A 16,450-nucleotide genomic window follows, 5' to 3' on the forward strand; every position below is an offset into this window, starting at 1 on the left:
GTGCTCACGTACGGGGCAGAGACCTGGTGGCTTACGAAAAGGGTTCTATTTAAATTGAGGAGGACGCAACGAGCTATGAAAAGAAGAATGATAGGTGTAACTTAAGGGGTAAGATAAGAGCAGAGTGGGTAAGGGAACGAACGCGAGTTAATGATATCTTAGTTGAAATCAAGAAAAAGAAATGGGCATGGGCAGGACACGTAATGAGGAGGGAAAATAACCGATGGTCATTAAGAGTTACGGAATGGATTCCAAGGGAAGGGAAGCGTAGCAGAGGGCGGCGGAAAGTTAGGTGGGCGGATGAGATTAAGAAGTTTGCAGGGACAACATGGCCACAATTAGTACATGACCGGGGTAGTTGGAGAAGCATGGGAGAGGCCTTTGCCCTGCAGTGGGCGTAACCAGGCTGATGATGATGATGATGATGATGATGATGTCCTTTCGCCTTTTTCTGGGCGAGATACCTGAATTTTCACGCCAGGACCTGCCTTCTTAACATTGTCTTACACTGACAGCGCTATCAAAGCAGTGTGACAGTTTCACTTGATATGAACATCACAAAGAGCACCGCTCTATATTAGCAGCCATTTCCCTGTTTTAGGCACCAGCATGTGTCCTCAGTGCACCCTCCTATTGAAAAAAGTGTTGTTTTTAGTCGTAAAGGCGTCTAATTGTGCTGTTTCTGTTTGAACGACCCTTGTGCGCTTTGAAGAGCTATCATATGTATTGAAAAGGTGCTTGTAGACACTACTTGAAACTAGCATGATGAGCAAGGGAACCCTTGTAGTCTGCATGTTTCAACTTGGAAGGAATGCCGCTTCCGCCATCGAGCGTCAGCAGCCGCGCTCATAATAGCCACAGAACGGCACTCTCTGACGCAATGCCTATAAACGTTTATCAGAAACAGCATTCGACGAAACCGTTTATCTTGCAGTCCAGGAAACAAAGCAATTTTCTTGCAGCACATTGATTTTATTTCCACTTACCTAAGGCGGAAGTTACAAAGTCAGTCATTTGAGCAGAAAATATTTTGGCAACGCTAATATGCAGAGAACACTTATTCATAGCTGTGCAAGTCCTACATTGTTGCGCATCTAGAATAGATTGCATTTACACATCGGCCCTTTTGACAATTTCCCCAATAGCACCCATGACCTGTTCCAAGCTTACGTCTGTCAGGTGTAACCTGCAAAAAAAGGAAAATTATTCGCGCCAGGAGAATGCATACCCGAAACAATTGGAAGTTTTAGAAGTAGGGCACACAAAATTAAGAGACACTATGGGCCAGGGAACCAAAAGAAAACAAGAAAGGAACAAGTGATTCGAACTTGACCTAAAGCGCAATAAACGAGGGGCAGCCAGGGAAGTTGCAGAGCTTTTCTACATTCAAATGAGTTCATAAATTTGTTTTCCTATTTAATCCAAGTAGCGGAACACGTTAATTTTACCAAGTATTAGGATGTAATATAATATAGCCGTCCAAGCAGTCCGCACAGATGATTTACCAGCGAAATTGAAACGTGTGGCCCCATGTTTATCGATGGGTCAATCCCGACCGTTCATTTAACGGTGGCTTGGTAGGCTGCCGGCTCCTCGGTACGCAGTTGCTGCTTGCGCTCGACTGCACGAGGCTGTTCTTGTGCCCGGGCTGCAGAATCGGCACGGGGTAGACTATCTCGTTCTCGGTTCTGCTCGTGGCGTTGCTGGTCAAAAGCTGCTGTTCCTCAGGAGTAGGCATGACACGTGACCTACCCATGTCGGAGCCGGAGAGAAGGTTCTGCGCGTGCGCTCGGCTGCATCGGAGAGTAACGACATCACTACTGGCGCCGCCAATCTCGCGCATCTCTTTCTCTCTTTCCTTTCGCGCATGGGCACGGATTGCGCCAGGAGAGATTTCGACGTACAGGCGACAGACAGACGGACGGACGAACGAATCGACTAGCCATATACAGGGACGCTGTAAAAATGGTTCTACTTGTGCCATTCAGCCCGCGATAAACATTCGCACAAGCGATACAGCTCCTCTCGATATGTAGCTTATCGCGGTAAATCCAACAGTATCTGACCCACATTATAGAGGCCTGAGGCAAAGCTCGTTTCTATATTTGTTACGCTTCCGGAGCTTTGCGCTTTTCATGTTTCTTTTATGAACATTGCCGTGTCACAAGTAACGTTTAGAACTATCTTAAACATTTTGGGGGATTTGGGACGGACTTGCCCAATTTATGTATTTTGCTGTTGATCTCTGTGCCGACTGATAAGTAGGCGCCTTTATTTTCTTGTTTTTTTTCGCCGAGGATAAACGTTGAAGTACCTCTCGTCGTCTTTGGCTTTCCTTCTTGTGCTTCCTTTATTGCGCTTGAAGCCAAGTATGCATTCTTACAAATTTGCCGAAATTTCTATTCTTGTATGCTAAGAAAGGAGTTTGAGTTTTGCTGACGCAAAGAATCTTGGCGGCCCTATTTCTATAACTGCATAACCACACCTATCGCTTCAATCAAGTGCACCACAATAGCTCTGAATACAGTGGCATAGCAACTACTTTTCGAGTGTGAGGGGGAAACCTGTCCAGTTTTATCTCTGGCTGTCGCTTTGTCTCTCTCTCTCACTCTCTTCCCCTGCATAATTAACGGAGCGGACAGTGTCGGGCGTTTTTCAGCAACGTTCTTACTCGTGAGCCCTTTGGCTTCCTAGATTTCCGTTTGTTGTCACAGGAAGTTGCCCGCGAGTGCAGCTTGCCTTAGCGGGAAGGAAACAGGCGCGCGATCGTGGCCTCGTGCTTAAACTCTCCGTTGCCTGTGCTGGAAGTGACATATATATATATATATATATATATATATATATATATATATATATATATATATATATATATATATATATATATATATATATATATATAAACGGGGTGGGAAAGGCAGGGAGGTTAACTAGTGTGCTACCGTGTGCGGGGGTAGGAGAAGGGAAAATTAGAGACAGAAAGAATAACGAAGCCAAAGTGCAAAGGCGCGAAAAAGAAATTATGAAGCTTGGGAATGTCCATGCGGGACCAGATTCTCTCAATAGGCCACTCAAACGCAAAAATTTTAAGACTGCTTTTACTTTCTTGTGGTGTGATGATTGCATAGTTTGGCTTTTCAGGACTGTGTCCTTCGAAAGTCACCCGGGACCGCGCTGGCGCGGGTGACTGCCTGTCTGCTCTGCATCGGGGACATTGTCAAAGAACGCGTTGGAAAGTTTCCTTGTTGCCGCAGTGGTACCTCGCAGTACTATTCGATTGTGGCATGGGATCTGAATTTCACATTTATTGAAGAATCCTTAAATTAGGCTGAACAACAAGGTGCCCACCGCGAAAGGCCTGATATGAGCCAAACGTGGTTTTGTAATATAAACATGACAAAGGGACGACAAACAAGAAGCCGTACTAGACGCTTTGTGCCAGCGCCCGGGTTGTTCACGTCGCTAAAGGTGGCCATTAGAGAATGCTGCTTCGTCTGGCTCATTAGTAGAAGTCTAAAGGAAAGGGTTACGGGAGCGCTAAGATGACCATCATTTGAACTATTACGCCTAGACAACATCAGGTCAGTGTACGAGGTCAACGTCCGTTCGAATTGTCTGCAACTTGCCCCTACCTGTGAATGGAGTCACGACCATGAGGGATGTATCCTGCTCAGTTAATTGCTGCAAGGAGCCGACGTCTGACCATGAAAACGGCGTCGACTGACGCTTACAATGCCTAGTGATTGCGTCATATGCGAGATCGAAGGTGCAACATCACAGGCGTAGTGTGGCAGGGTGCTGGCTCTGAAACTTACACCAACTTAGGTCATGGAGGATATCCCACACGGCTTGCAGCAAGGAAGCGAACAGCGTTCGAACCCACCAGACTGCCACGCTACTCCTCTGCGAGGTCACGCGTCGACTTCGTGCTGCCCCTCTAGATGGCGCAGTGAGTACAGAAAGAAACGCGAGAGGGGAGCCCGGCCGCCGCGTGACGCGTTTCTGAGCGTTCTGACGCACTGGCGTTATGTGCATTTCGGTGTCTACGCACAGGCTTTGCGGTGACACCGATAGACAGCGCCGAATATCATATTATACAATCCTCTCTTTCTCGTTATTTCCACCCTCACAAGAATCCATCATGCGTAATGCGCACAATCACCACTTAAACCCCGGTCGCGAGATAGAATGTTAATCGCATTAGCGTCACCAATCATCTCCATAAGTTTCATCATCATCATCATCATCAGCCTGGTTACGCCCACTGCAGGGCAAAGGCCTCTCCCATACTTCTCCAACAACCCCGGTCATGTACTAATTGTGGCCATGCCGTCCCTGCAAACTTCTTAATCTCATCCGCCCACCTAACTTTCTGCCGCCCCCTGCTACGCTTCCCTTCCCTTGGAATCCAGTCCGTAACCCTTAATGACCATCGGTTATCTTCCCTCCTCATTACATGTCCTGCCCATGCCCATTTCTTTTTCTTGATTTCAACTAAGATGTCATTAACTCGCGTTTGTTCCCTCACCCAATCTGCTCTTTTCTTATCCCTTAACGTTACACCTATCATTCTTCTTTCCATAGCTCGTTGTGTCGTCCTCAATTTGAGTAGAACCCTTTTCGTAAGCCTCCAGGTTTCTGCCCCGTAGGTGAGTACTGGTAACACACAGCTATTATATACTTTTCTCTTGAGGGATAACGGCAACCTGCTGTTCATGATTTGGGAATGCCTGCCAAACGCACTCCAGCCCATTCTTATTCTTCTGATTATTTCCGTCTCATGATCCGGATCCGCCGTCACTACCTGCCCTAAGTAGATGTATTCCCTTACAACTTCCAGTGCCTTGCTGCCTATTGTAAATTGCTGTTCTCTCCCGAGACTGTTAAGCATTACTTTAGTTTTCTGCATATTAATTTTTAGACCCACTCTTCTGCTTTGCCTCTCCAGGTCAGTGAGCATGCATTGCAATTGGTCCCCTGAGTTACTAAGCAAGGCAATATCATCAGCGAATCGCAAGTTACTAAGGTATTCTCCATTAACTTTTATCCCCAATTCTTCCCAATCCAGGTCTCTGAATACCTCCTGTAAACACGCTGTGAATAGCATTGGAGATATCGTATCTCCCTGCCTGACGCCTTTCTTTATTGGGATTTTGTTGCTTGCTTTATGGAGGACTACGGTGGCTGTAGAGCCGCTATAGATATCTTCCAGTATTTTTACATATGGCTCATCTACACCCTGATTCCGTAATGCCTCCATGACTGCTGAGGTTTCGACTGAATCAAACGCTTTCTCGTAATCAATGAAAGCTATATGCGCCGATATAGTTTAATGAAGTTTAATGCGCCGATAATTTTTGTGAGACATCCTCCGCGTGCGGTGTGTTCTTAAGAAAGATTTAGCCGGCTCAAACCGAACCATGTAGCTCACGTTCGGAGAACAATCTAGCTGCGGGATTGGCTGTTAAAATTTGATGTGCCTCTCTACTTCCGCCAGTACGAGTGAGCATGTGTCTGTAAATAAGTTGTCCCCATTGCCGCCATGTGAATAAAACCCTGTTCGGTTCCTCTAACCTCTCGTCCTCGCAAATCGCCATTGCATTATTCGATTGTTTGTTGACATTCTCTTGTATTGATCTCCACTCAATTTGAATAAACAAGTCGCCTTTGAGCCATGTGCTGTGCGACCTCCTTTTGAACAAGTGCACCAATACCAGTATTTACTTACTGTTAAATGAAGACTTCTTCCTCCAAAAACCGAAATCTAAGAATTTGCGTTTTTCGCACGTATAAAGAGACGTTTCTATTTCTTTTTTTCAAAGAAAGTTCGGACCATCGTGGGGGCGAGCTTAGTCTCTGTGTGACACCCGGTAGCGTAGTCCAGCTGTCCGTTTGGATGCGTAGCGGAGGCGTAGACTACACTCAAAGAAAAGTTTACACCCTTTGAGTCGTATCTTGCGACACAACAATAAACGTCATCCGTCTTGTCCAGATTTCCTTTCTTTTGCGCTGCGAGCCCGGTACATCCCAGTAACGAACGGCATGTGCGTTATCAGCATGACATAGCATTGCCGACAGGAAAGTAGCGGGTGCGGCGTTTTCAAGATAGGAAACGCAAGTAAGGCAGATGACGATTATTGTTGTGTGGCAGATATACACCCCAAAGGGTGTAAACGTTTTTTAGAATGTAGAGAGCGAAGCTCAGAGAAACGCCCGACTCCGAGACTACAATACCGGCCAGTGCAATCCACCGAGGTGACTGTGTGTATCTGGGGTTCTTCCATTAAGCACGAGGTCGCACGTTCCATTGCAAACCGCAACAGGAACAAAAATCTTTAAGTACGTTCAAGTTTGGAGGCTGCATTCACTACCTAAAGTATATACAGTCTCAGGCAAAGTTACACCCTGTGATGTGTATCTCTGCCACACAAGAATAATCGCCATCATCCTTGCTTGCGTTACCTTTCTCGAAAACGCCGCGCCCACCACTTTCCTGTCGGGAATGCTATGTCATGCTGATAACGCGCATGCCGTTCGTTACAGGAAAGTACAGGGCTCGCCCCGTCAAAGAAGGGAAATGCGGACAAGACAGATGACGATTATTGTTGTGTGGCAAAAGGGTGTAACTTTGCTTAAGAGTGTAGGCGCGCTTAAGGAAAGGTTGGTTCCCCTGCATTACAGTCGCGTTAAGTTTACTTCGTTGCGTGGTAAGGCAAGATGTTGACAAAAATCACTAGCACTGATTGTCAATACACTTTCCTCGGCAATATAAACAGTCCAAATATCAAGCTAGAATACATGCTGACTCACCAAGCACAGTTTTCCGTTAGGTGCATAACTTCCATCTTTGTTCCTGCAGTCTTCAGAGTAGTAGCCAACCTGCGAATTATTCGAAACGGATCGCAGTCGATGGCCAATATTTAATTTGGATCATTCATTTATAAATGCTACCGCCCAGTGTGTCAGGGCAAGCATAAAAACAACTATCTGAGGTTATGAAAAAAAGAAAACACATCGCTGGTTTTTGTTTCTATACAGGGGTCAGTGAAAGAACGTTTTCCTGTGGCGGCACTTAAAAGATGTGAATGTGTTCTTTGAGTCGCTTGCAGCACGCACAGCAACAGACAACCATTTGGACGAAGTCGGGAACCTATATGCGGCGGAAGCTTCTTTTTGGCAGCATCATGCACGAAGCTCACTCGTCGCGCACCAAGCGTTTGTCGCATCTGCAATATTTTTCCTAATTTATCAAACGGGAATTCATTCTGTTTCCGTCTGGAACGATGTTACTTTTCTCTGCATACATCTTGACCCTAGCCTTACATTTTGCTTTCCCTTCCAACATCTCAAGCAGAAGACTGCGTTTGGTAAGCGTGCATTAATCAAAGCTCGCGCTTTCTTTTTCTCGTGAGGCTCTGCTAGCATTGTATTATGCTTTCATTACCAGTCACATTAATTATCGCATTCTTTCATAGGCCAACATGTACGCTTCTCACTTACCATCAATTCAACGTATCCAATACCAGTCAACACGCATTGTCACTTCTAGTTCCATGCAATCCAATGCCTCTGTGTTACTTCGCGTGTACAATAACTTGCCTGTTAACAATTTGTTACAGTTTAACATACCCGTCTTATTCCACAAGTTGCTTCATAATAACGTCATGTTTCAGTTTACTGTAGTTGAACTTTTACAGAACAAAAATATAACCAGATTGGCGGCTAACAACGATTTCTTGTTACCCGTGGTTCATACAAATTACGGCAAGAAAAATCTGCGTTCGCCGCAATTTCTTTTTGGAATGAATTACCATCAACTATAAGACCCTGTCCTTCTGTTGAAATGTTTAAAAATTACTTTAGGCATCATTTCTTGCGATAACTGCACTACGATCTGTCTTTGTATCTTTGACTTCTGTCTCACATGTCATTCCTTGAATTTCATCCCTGCTATTTCCCCCATTTTCTTTTATAATGTGCTTTTTCGTGCTTCTTTGTCTTTAAATGAAATATATAATAATGTATCTTGATCCGCCGATGTTATCTGATAATAAAGCTAATTTACTGTCTAAAAATATGACCATCAATCTTGTTATTATTAACCGAGGGTCTCACTACAGTTCTTTCACTTTGGGAGCCTCGTATGTATATTTGTGTTGTTGTAAGCACTTCTTTTTTGGAAGCAATAAATCTGAATCTGAATCTAAATCCTCGTCTATGTAAGTAGTAGCGATCAGCACCGCACGCCTTGACATTTACGAGAAAGACATCCTTTTGGCTACGAGCCGTTATTTGCCAATTACCCAGGCTGCTAGACTGTGCACTTTTCTGGCAACGGTTCATCGGGCTACATGGTCCTCTTTTCCTGCATCGACCCTACACGATGTCTCCCTCCATTTTGTCGTTTTTTTTTCATGGCGACAACGTCTGTATTGCTCTCGCGTAACAAATGAAGCAGCTTCAGCGTACCGTCCATTAGTGGAAAATTGAGTGCTATTCAGGCTACTGCATAAAAAGGCAGAGGATGGCAACATTGCCCTTGGCAATGCGTGTGGCGCACACAGATTCTTACTGCGGTCTGTTCTGCGTATGTATTTCCGAAGCCGCAGCCGGGAATACTGCAGTGGATGAAGGCGACGTTGCGACCACCATAACGAAGAAATTGCTTTCGAGAGAAGTGATGGCATCCGCCGTCATATTCCCCCACCTTTACACTAAATCAGTTCACAGTCGGGGATGCACAGAAGTATCAGGAGTTATCAAATTTTAATATAAAAGCTCTATAATTATACATGGCAACGATTCTAATACAGATACTAGTAGCCATTCATGATAGGGTATCAGGAAAAAGAATAAAAAATTATACATGTGTAACTGTAAATTTCACTGCAACAGTCACGGATTCACTGCCGAGTAGGGGTTTACGAATATTCGAAACTTTAGAATAATGAATCGAACGATGTCCTATTCGATTCGGTCTTCAAATCTAATAGTCATTAATTCGTCAATGTGAATAAGTGTAACACGTCAAGTGTGCCCAATTAAACATAATTTCGGAGCAACAGCACGGTGAATCATTCCCCCCCCCCCCCCGCTGGCACAGTGTATACACAAAACATGAGAGCTTGCATAGTGGAGCGGGCCAGGCCACTTAGGTAGCCATACTCTACAGGGTGGAGAGAGATAGAGAGAAGTTTAATGATACGAAATGCTGAGATGTCGGCCTGAGGTATATTCCTCTAGCCAGCTACTCGGCATTGGGGGAAGGGGAAGAGGGAAAGAAAGAGGCAAGAAAGAGGTGCATGATGGGTGACGATGACGATAGAAGAAACTACTTGTTTGCTTGTAATGCTCTATTTGTGCTTTTAATAAGTAACGCTTCCTAACGTACTGTGGAACGACAAAAACTTGCTGACATTTACAATACTGAGATGAGACGGTCGTTTTGCATTAATAGTGATCACGACTGCTCATAATTAAGAAGCTATTTGGAAAGCGTTCAGTATTTCTTTCGATTCGAATCGGTCTCAAAAATCACTATTCGTGCATAGCCACATATGCCAGCCAGCGATGTGACCGCGCAGTAGTCACCGAAGCCGTTTCCTAGGCTTTACTATCTTCTCTTCAGAACACGAAATTCCGAAACCATCACGCACCCAAGGCACCCGAAGTCCGACTGTTTCTTCCTCGTGTGCCGTTGGTTGTCCACTCGAGACAGGATATTTGTCTGCTGGTTTCTGCTCCTCTCCAGGGGGCGCAGCTGCAGAGAACATTTATGAAAACGGCCAAAATGAAGAAACTTATCAGTACAGTAGGTTTTTGAGAACTAAATGGGTATTTTTCTTCAGTCAGCTTGGCAGTATTACCCCATGAATCTTATTCGTCGATCAATTTTCAGTCATGAATCATATGTGGCGCATAACGCCTCCGAGAAGTTCGATTTTCCTTCACAGAAGTCATAATTTAAATAACTGAGGATTTGTATCTTGAATTAGTATGTTTAATAGTTTAGGTTTGTGAAGAGCGATAGCTACGACATAAATGCGATGAACGCAGTGCATTCAGCTGAATAACAGATGTCTCCTGGGTAGCCATAAAAGCTCACTTTAATTTTTATAAGTTTTTTTTTCATACAGACTGCCAGTCTCCATACGGAGGCGGTTGCAGGCATGGGAAAATATATTGTACCAAGAAGAAGTAGTTTAGTGATTAGAAAATGTAGAGAGGTCGGCCGGGAAATGGAGCATGTGGCCTGCTACTCTACGTAAGGGAATGGAAAGAGGGGAAGTAAAAGGGTCGCAATGGGGGGCGATCATGGGAGGAACGAGGTGAAGGACACATTGCATAAATGTTATCACAATATTGCGCCAAAATATGGAGAAAACTCATGCACTTGTTAATACTGCAGTTAAAAAGAAGACCTATTTATGCAGTACAGTAAGAGGGTGTGACCTCCACAGGCCAACGCTTAAATATAGATTAACAGCAAGAGAAGCAGAAAATGAACAACATAAGGTTTATCGAAACCAATTCAAAACAAAAAACGCTGTCTAGGCAATCTTTAGCGTCACAATACGCAATAATAGACGTATTGTTCAAGCATAGGAAGAAAATTGTCATGTGAGCAAATTATTAGATCACTTGGTTTTGAATTCCATCTCTCATTGTTTGAGGAAAGAATGAATACATGAATTTGTCATTGCGGAACCTATATTAATATAAATGTTTAGGGTGTTCTGGTGTTCCGCCGTTCAGACAAAGATACATATGTATCTTTGTCTTTATCTATCTTTATCTATCTTTATCTATCTATCTGTATCTTTATCTTTTGGGAATAGAAACTTTAGCCAGGAAAATTTAGCACGCCGGCAAATAGTGGGGAGGCAAGCTCTCCTAAGGCGTTCTGAGGGAGAATCATTATGGTTGTCTTTATTATAAATGAATCTCATGACTTTTCTATGTATTACTTCTAGGTGGTTTATGCACTGTTTGATATAGGGGAACCAACAGGCAATCTACTGTTCTAGTACGGGACGAGGAAGTGTGAGTTGAGACAAACTTAAAGATTGTTTAAGCGAACAAAACCTTGAAAATGCTTTGGAAGATATGTGTGACATATTTGTCTCATTTCATATGAGATGATAGAACGATTCCCAAGCATTTATAATCATCGACAATGTTTAATTTGTGTTGTTTGATTATGTAGGAAAATTTTGGTGGGTCTATTTGTCTGCTTACTCTCATGAAGACAGCCTTCTCTAAATTAATCCTCGTTGCGCAAGTTCGTAATATAGTGTTACTTTATCATCATGGCTCCTAATCTCCCTATATATACTGCAATCGTCTGCAAACATGTGGACCGTTTATTTCGTGTTTTCTTCCATGTCATTGATGTATTGTAGAAAGAGAATTGGCGCTAAGGCAGTCTCATGTTGTTCGACGGATGATGCTTGTACCATATGCGATTGTTGGCGTTCGATTTCAGCGAATCGCTGTCAACCTTGAATATAAGCTTTTATCTAGTTTTTTATGCTGCTATATCCGAGAATGTGTTATTGTTTGCCCAGGAGTATAAGATATGATGCCCAGTCGAAGGCTTTTGATCAATGTAAAAGTACTATATCAGTCTGCCGGCGGTTAATAATTGTTAGAGAGAGCTCATGCACAGTTTGTATCAGTTGCATATCGTGGACAATAATTTTTTGAAACCATGTTGGTTTTTTTAAGCAAGTTAATATCGTCCGCAAAGGTTACGATGTGTTTTAGAATATGTTCGAGAATTTTGCAAGATGTGCAAGTTAGCGAAATCGGTCGGTAATTTGATGGGTTTGCTGGGTAACCAGATTGGAGAATTAAAACACTTTTTGTTATTTTCTAGTCTTTCTGTACACCAGCCGATTGTAGAGATGTTTTAAAAATAAGTAAGAGGTATTTGGAGATCCACTCTGCGTATCTCTTGAGAAAGGTATGTGGAATGCCTTTTAATGTCGGTGTTAAGCAGCAGTGAAAGTATACCCTGTTCCGTTCGGAGTATACTTGAGTGAGTTCATTTACTTTGATCTTGTCGTAGACGAGTCTTACCTTTTCATTCTCTTCTCGATTAAGTTTGACATTATCCCAAAGTTTTTGCTTATGTTGCGTACCGCCAAAGAACAATCTTCGTTGACAGATTTCGGAACCCTCCAGTCTAAAACACCTGTTGAGTATCGTGACTTTGTATCTGTAATCGAAAAACTTGGATATCAAAGTGCGTGTCTTGTTAGCCTTTTTCACACCAATGCGGTGAATTCACTCGAAACGGGAAAACCTTATCCCATTTATTAGTTTAATACTGACTTCTTATTGTAGGCTTTCTAGTATTTTGTCTTCGGGTTCATTCAACCCGTAAATAATGAGGTTCGACCGCCTGCTTATATTTTCGTGGTCATCAACCTGACGCGAAAAGGATTTCGTCGTCTTTTACAGCTGCGTGCACTTCCTGGACTGTTGACATACGACTTACAAGCTATCCTAAAGGATCTAGTGTGACGTGAACACCTTCTAACACCTCATTTGAACACTTATTTTGTCTCTTGTTTTCGTTTCTGATAGCAGTGATGTCGACAGCCGTTTTACTAATTTTGGCAGCAATCTCCTGCACGCTGGGACTAGGTTCGCTCTTTACATCCCCTGCCAAACCTTCATTGGTATGCTGGAGATGTCATCCTGCCAACAATAGGCATCTTAAAGACACTATGCAATTACGAAACAAAGAACACATTTGCCATGGGCACGGCAGAACAAGAAGAACCAGACTGTAACTACGGTATGATTTGTCAAAACGTTTGCTCACCCGGAGCATGAAGACAAAAGGGTTAGTCAGCCACATGTTCCTTCCGATGCCACCGCGCCCAATGCTGCAGTCGTGGAAGTAGCTGGTACAAGGCGGTTGATATCGATGAAGGTGCCGATGTAGGTGCAGCTTCGAAGAAGTGATGGTCCAAGCGCAGCGGAATGGAAACCCGAGCGTCATTGCGCAGACGTTGCTGCGCATGCCAGGAATCGTCCGTAAGGGCATAGCCACCAATTTGAAGCTCGCCAATGTGGACTGAACGGGTGACAATGAAGGCACTTGTTCCAGCCTGCTGGAGGACTGGAAGGGCTTCGATCATGAATACAAAAGGGTTTGTTAGCCGCATGCAATTTCCGATGCCACCGTGCCCAATGCCGTGTCGTGGAACCAGCTGCTATTTAAGGCCTTTGATATCAATGACGTTGCCGATGTCATTGCAGCGTCGAAGAGATAATGGTTCAACCTCACCGAAACGGAAACCCAAACGCCATTGCGCAGACGTCGCCGTGAAACCCGGGAATCCTGCATAAGTTCGTGGCTGCCGATTTGAAGCTCGCCGATGTGGACTGAACGGGTGACAATGAATGCACTTGGTCCAGCCAGCTGGAAGGCGGGACGGGCCTGGATCATGAAGACAAAACGCTTTGTCGGCCACATGTCCTTTCCGCACAAAAGTTCTGCCCATCTCCTCTGAGATAACAATGTAGTTAAACAAGCAATAAAATTATATCAGGGTTCTTGTACTGTTCGGACAAGAACTCTTTTCTTTGTACTGAACTCGTTTTTAACCTTTAACATAGTAAGGTCGCAGACCATGGAACTTTACGGCTTCATTTCAGCGCCAATAAAGAAAGCAATGTCTATCCTTGTCAACTCGAGATTTTCACTAGGCGTCTGCCATCCTGCGCGTATATGCATGCCTCAGATCACAGTGAAGCGACTTATGTCTACTCAAATGTCCCGTAACAATGCGTAATAAAATATAGAACAACCTCTGAAGCCCTTGCGCAAAAGTAAAGCTTAGGGTACACAATATCTCAAATATACAAGAGCCACTTGACTATATTATTCAGCGGCCTACTAACCTGCACATATCTTCCAATAGGTTGTACATTTGTTACGACTTGTCCTAAAAGAAAGCAAAAAAAAATCCTCTTCCACAAGGCCCATTCGGTGCCGCTAATACAAGCGCTGCCCATCGTTGAACGTGCAAAAATGAATGAAAAGGTTGGTTGTGCTCTGATTAAGGAGATTGCGACACGAGTAGCTCTTGATGCAGCAGCCAATTGAGAGCATGATCGAAAGTTGGGCAATTTGGTACAGTAACACAGTGTTGTTAGAGCACGAAAGGAAGAACACGTAGAAATGACTGCTTGATTTTTCTTCCACTCACTGAAAAGGTATAAATCAAGGGGTGGCGTACTCGGCATTCAGATGAGCTGTAACAAAATCTTGTGCATACGGCATCCAGTCAAGTTTCTTGCAACAGATCGAGAGGCTGCATCCACTCAAGTGCTGTCAAGATTATCTGATAAACTTACACAAAGGGTAAAGAATCAAGCTTGTACAATTGAAAGGAAAACAAACAAAATGAAAGAGGTTTACTGTGGTGCCGTGCGGTCACAAGTTTTCACACGGTTTAAGGAATGATGCCAATAGTTACGGCCTAAACACTGTGTTCTCAGCTCCTCATAAGCTGTAAAGGACCTGTCCACTTATTTGAATGAAAGTGGTGGGATAATAGGCAAGGTTTAAGCTTGAACCGTTCCAAAGAAAACCTACCGTGAGTTTATATTAACAGTTTAAACAGAGCCAAGAAGAAGACTTAACCATCTCGGACCGCGCCGAGCTTACCACCCTTATGTAGCCATGAAGACTGAAGCACCCCCCTGCCTCTCCTCCAACCCTCCTGCCAAACATAGGCAACACAAGAACGATGACAGAACGCTCTCCAGACAGCGAAACCCCCTTAGCCGAACACTCAGAAGACACGGACCTTACGAAGAAACCAAAATTCTTACAACCGAGAGCCACAAAGAAAAATGGAGCCTAAACCAAGAAACCAGCCGTCAGGTTCTATTCACGATAAACACAGAACGATCACGCAGAGCGCCCGGCCTACCACCGTCAAGTAGCCAAGAAGAACTGGACGCCCCCTGCCCCACTTGACTATGAAAATTAAAGTTGCGCCTCGAGATCTCCGTCTGCATCCCCTGTGAATAAAGAACCGAGTTGGTTAAGAAACATCGGGAAAATAAACTTATTTTTTTGTTCGAAACCACTTGGATGTCGTAAATAAATAACCAACCAGACATGCAATTCGGTCAAAATGTTTAGATTCTTTTACCGTATATGTTTTGTCACCCTTCGTATTTTTATCTGACCAGGTGTTGCTTGTGTTTCTATATGTGTTTCAATATCTTACATACGATCTGTTTCAACAAAACCCTGAGTTGAAAGTTAGCGCTTATGCTGTGTATCTCGTCTTGTTAGGAATGGCCTGGCGAGGTGGCAACATGCAAGTTTTCTCAGCCAGCTGGGACGGGACACGAGTGGACACGTAGATAGATACGCAGACGTGCCCGACTGCTTAAGAAAAACAATAAGCGTTAGGCCAGTACCTAAGAACATGGACCCCAACCTCCACGAGAGCAGAAGGCAGGCGCGAGCCGAATACGTGGAAAAGACACTCGCGCTACTAGAGAACACGGTGTACACGGATGCTGCCACGTACCCGCGAGAAGGGAAGCGCACGGCCACGGCGGTGGTGGTGGACGGCGACGGGAATCTGATCACATGTGCGACGGCAAAGGCAGCCGACACAGCGGAGGCCGAAGAAATTGCCGTGGCGCTGGCGGCAGTAGAAGGATATAGGACAGGCAGGCCTCTAAACATCTTAACAGACTCAAAGGAAGCGTGCAGAAATTACACGAGGGGCAGGATTAGCAAAGCTGCCCTCAGAATTCTCGGTGGAGCCAACTTCGCCGAGAGGAACGTTACGCACAAGTTAATTTGGATTCCGGCCCACGCAGGCATACAGGGTAACGAAAGGGCAGACAGCCTAGCTCGAGAGACCACGTGCCGAGCAGAGCAGTCGCGCGCCCCGGAGTATCACCCACACGCTTGTGAGGGAGGACACACAGAAATCTTAAACTTATACAGAGGGACGAGAGCCAAATATCCCCCACCCCACAAAGCTCTAACGCAGGAGGAAGCAACGAGTTGGCGCAGATTGCAGACAAACTCCTTCCCAAATTTATACATCCTAAACAAAATGTACCCAACACAATACAGAGACACCTGCCCATGGTGCGGGGCCACACCCACACTATACCATGTCACATGGGAATGTAAACACAATAAATCATTCCACCAACACAATAACCCGAGTGCGGAGCAATGGGAGAGTCGGCTTACCAGCTGCGAGCTCACGGCCCAAAGGGCCTTAGTGCAGCACGCTAGTCAGGTAGCTAGGCTCAGTGGAGCCCTGGAATAGGGGCCCACCCTTGCTGGAAGAGGCTCCAAGTCGCCGGCGCCCAAGACGACCGAGACCTCGAGACGCTAAATCCTTGAAGGAACCAAAATAAAGTTTCTCTCTCTCTCTCTCTCTCTCTCAGCCAG

The 16,450-nt window shown here is 44.7% G+C and overlaps 1 protein-coding gene across 2 annotated transcripts in view; it reads right to left on the reverse strand.

The window, feature by feature from the left end:
* Positions 1-951: 951 nt before the first annotated feature.
* LOC142574206 (uncharacterized) overlaps positions 952-16,450 on the reverse strand; it is a 120,747-nt gene continuing 105,248 nt past the window's right edge. For both annotated transcript variants that reach the window (XM_075683353.1, XM_075683352.1), the window contains exons 5-7: positions 9,654-9,757; positions 6,808-6,876; positions 952-1,186 (exon numbers count right to left, since the gene is read on the reverse strand). In XM_075683353.1, coding sequence (XP_075539468.1) covers positions 1,079-1,186; positions 6,808-6,876; positions 9,654-9,757 — 281 coding nt within the window. In that variant the 3' untranslated portion in view covers positions 952-1,078. The remainder of the gene's footprint in view (positions 1,187-6,807; positions 6,877-9,653; positions 9,758-16,450) is intronic.

Source organism: Dermacentor variabilis, chromosome 3 (assembly GCF_050947875.1).
Source record: "Dermacentor variabilis isolate Ectoservices chromosome 3, ASM5094787v1, whole genome shotgun sequence".
In the NCBI taxonomy this organism is placed as follows: Eukaryota; Metazoa; Arthropoda; class Arachnida; order Ixodida; family Ixodidae; genus Dermacentor; species Dermacentor variabilis.